General features: G+C 56.0%; 1 protein-coding gene across 1 annotated transcript in view; it reads left to right on the forward strand.

The window, feature by feature from the left end:
• Window positions 1-243, forward strand: part of zglp1 (zinc finger GATA like protein 1) — a gene marked incomplete at its 3' end in the record, with an annotated part of 2704 nt that extends 2461 nt beyond the window's left edge. The window contains exon 3 of the mRNA XM_016494268.1: window positions 57-243. Coding sequence (XP_016349754.1) covers window positions 57-243 — 187 coding nt within the window. The remainder of the gene's footprint in view (window positions 1-56) is intronic.
• Window positions 244-252: the final 9 nt, after the last annotated feature.

A 252-nucleotide genomic window follows, 5' to 3' on the forward strand; every position in this document is an offset into this window, starting at 1 on the left:
AAGAGTGTGGTGTATTTCTGCAAAGTCAGATTGATGTTGTGTTCTCTTCTGCTCAGTGAGGAGATCCGGCGCTTGAGGAGAAGCAGGAGCAGCCGGTGCCGGACTCAGAGGACCATCAGCTCCGAGGAGGAGAGCGACTCCTGCGGTCTGTCCCGTCAGTACCGGACACAAGCACCAGAGGGCGCTCATCACTCTCTCTCACATGCGCACACACTCTCTCACTCACACACACACACACACACTCTCTCTCTC

The sequence above is a fragment of the Sinocyclocheilus anshuiensis genome, unplaced genomic scaffold, assembly GCF_001515605.1.
Source record: "Sinocyclocheilus anshuiensis isolate Anshui unplaced genomic scaffold, SAMN03320099.WGS_v1.1 scaffold2668, whole genome shotgun sequence".
Classification (NCBI taxonomy): Eukaryota; Metazoa; Chordata; class Actinopteri; order Cypriniformes; family Cyprinidae; genus Sinocyclocheilus; species Sinocyclocheilus anshuiensis.